Source organism: Microplitis demolitor, chromosome 6 (assembly GCF_026212275.2).
Source record: "Microplitis demolitor isolate Queensland-Clemson2020A chromosome 6, iyMicDemo2.1a, whole genome shotgun sequence".
NCBI lineage: Eukaryota > Metazoa > Arthropoda > Insecta > Hymenoptera > Braconidae > Microplitis > Microplitis demolitor.
The window spans coordinates 14,263,846-14,266,910 of record NC_068550.1 but is presented as its reverse complement, the minus strand read 5'-3'; the positions used below and the strand labels follow the sequence as shown (position 1 = coordinate 14,266,910).

At 35.9% G+C, this 3,065-nt stretch overlaps 1 protein-coding gene across 1 annotated transcript; it reads left to right on the top strand.

Moving 5' to 3' along the window:
* Positions 1 to 573: 573 nt before the first annotated feature.
* On the top strand, positions 574 to 1,794 carry LOC128668036 (uncharacterized). The gene has a single exon (XM_053740187.1). The coding sequence runs from the start codon at positions 574 to 576 to the stop codon at positions 1,792 to 1,794; it is 1,221 nt and encodes a 406-aa protein (XP_053596162.1).
* The last annotated feature ends 1,271 nt before the right edge of the window (positions 1,795 to 3,065 follow it).

Here is a 3,065-nt window from a genome sequence, read left to right as displayed (position 1 = left end):
CAGGATATGAGATCGTTGAGTTGCCATCACACGTCATTTACCTTCCAATCACCGCAGATGCTATATATAATATAAGACTACGTATAGGGGATCGGGTTGGAAAATTATTAAATTTTAGGGGTGAAACTATAACCATAAGATTACATGTGAAAACAATATAAAATGGGTATTGTATATGATACAAAGAGTGGCGCAGGCTATAAAAAGATATCAACATGGACAAGCACAATCAGTCGAAGAATACCTCACAAGGCGTTAACACATCAGAACGAGCTCTTCCTGAAAAGTCTCGGGCTACGTTTACGTGGAAGATCAATAAAATAAAATTCAATTTCTGCTTCATAATCCCGTGTCAAAAGACTTCGGTGGTAAGCTGTTGAGTATAATGTCCAATAACGAAGCTTCAAAGAACTTAAGAAAGTATTTAGAGAGCCAGCAAAGTAAATACGGCACAGATTTTAAAAATAGCAAAGATAAATATTCGACACCAAGCATAAAAGGTAGTACAGCGTACGGCGGTTACGAGAAAGGCAACAAATACGGTGCAGTAGGTGACCGAGGATATAAAAAATAATGGCTAATAAATTAGATATTCAACGACCAATTATATTCGATAAGTCAATTGCTCACTATGAACTGCATGCTCATCAACCGTATGCATCGTCAACTTTGAACAACAATGATGAAGTTCGTATCACAATCCAAAATCAAAATTTGTGCATACTTCCTAGCAAAAGTGCACTCCATATTCTCGGAAAGTTTACCAAGAGTGATAATACTGCTGTCGCTGCCACAACCAACTTGGTTGATATGGGGATTGGCCACATGATTAAAGAATTTCGCTTACTTATGAATGGTGTTGAAGTTGATCGAAGTAGTAACGTTGGTATAACAAGTCTGATGAAAGGTTATGTATCATTCAGTCCAAATCAGTTGAGTGCTTTGGAGAATGCTGGCTGGGTGATGGAAGATGATGTTAAATTAACAAACGCTGCAGGAAGCTTTGATTTATTGATTCCGTTGAATATTTTAAGTGGTTTTGCTGAAGATTATCTGAAAGTCCTTATAAATGTTCAGCTAGAGATAATTCTTACAATTTCAAACAGTGATATTAATGCTTACATACAACAAGCAGCAGGTGCTGAGGAAGTAAAATTAACTTTGCAAAAAATCGAGTGGATTGTACCGTACGTCACCCTATCAGGCAAGGCAAAAATTCAAGCATTAAATTATATTACAAGTGATCCGGCTATCTCAATTAGTTTTCGAACCTGGGAATTGTATGAGTATCCGCTGTTACCAGCAACATCAAGACATATTTGGGCTGTCAAAACATCAACACAACTGGAGAAGCCACGTTACGTCATCCTCGGATTTCAAACAGCAAAAAAAAACGACGCAAGGAAGAATGCGAGTCGATTCGATCATTGTACGCTCCGCAACGTAAAGTTATTCCTGTACTCACAGAGTTATCCGTACGGAGATCTGAATTTGGACATAAACGACAATCAGTATGCTTTATTGTACAGTATGTACACTGATTTCCAATCTTCATACTATAATAAAGAGGCTGAGCCACTGTTAACAAAGCAGAAATTTTTGCAAGAAGCTACGCTCTGTGTTATAGACTGTTCTAAGCAGAATGGGGCAATTAAATCTGGACCAGTAGGCATTCGATTGGAGTTTGAATCCACAAATCAATTTCCACAAAACACAACAGCTTATTGTTTAATAATCCACGATCGTATCGTTGAGTATAACCCTATCAGCAGCACTGTACGAAAATTGATTTGAAACATGGTTGTGCAATTTGACCTGACACCAACTGTACATTATATGTATACATGGAGTTATGCATACAAAACTGCTAGACAAGGTGAATGGGAGCAAATGGCTCGAGATCGAGAAAGGTTTAAACTTAGGATAGAGAGATCAAGATATATTATAGAACCTGTATTGATTAAAAAAATAAACTTAATAAATAAATAAACATTTTTAATCGATAAATCAATTCGTTTTATTTGTAATCTTAACCTGATACATTCAAATAACATAATTTTAATTGAATTGTATATATATTTTTAACTTGTTTTATGAACTATTATTTTTATAGGATAACTATTATTTATACACTTTGGGCAATCTTTTCGGTATGGATAAAGCCATATTCCACAGATATCCCAATCGCCACCAGTAGCTGGGTAGTGGTCCATACAAAATGAGTAATCTCTTATTTTATTATTATTCTGTAATTCCACCGGAAGTGAATCGTAGACATGACGTATTTGGGTCCTCGCAAAACGTAGAAGAAAGTGATAATCAAGCCAAGCGATATCACGTTTATGCATTTTTTTCAAATCAGACAGTTGATAATATATTTGCGCAGATTTCTCGGATGATGGATTGTCACCCCAGAATTCCAGAAACCAACGCTTTAATTGTTGAATATTTTGAAAAGCACATGCATGTGTTCTCCGACGATGATATAGCCTCAGCGGACATTTTTCCTTATTATAGCGATCCACATTTTCAAATGAATAATGTCTCATTAGTTGGATGTCGATAATTTGTGCGGAGTAATCGGTCATGATCGTCAACCATTTGTCTTTTTGCTTTCCATCAACATAAATATAACTTGATTTGCTCACTATATCTTTAATAATTTCTTGAAGTTTGTCGTATGGTGTTCACCTGAGTCCCATTGGATACCATGGCCGCACCCACTCTCATCTAAAGTTTCTTGCATAATTGCTCCATCATACTACAATGGTGGTTGAAAGATAAAATGTTCACACTTATATTTTTAGGAATTTTCATATATGTCAACCACACACAATTCTTTCACTACTAGGGTGTCATCGGGCATAACAAACCCTGCGAAATCTATGAAGAATTCCATTGTCTTTTATTTCTTGTTGATACGTTCTTCTAGTTTTTCGATACTTTCAATCACTTGATGCAGTTTTTTTTACAGAGTCTTTAAATGCACAGCAGTATGGACACACGTTTTTATCACGTCTAGTTTGAATGATATTCAAATTAGTTTGTCGAAGATGAATATCACG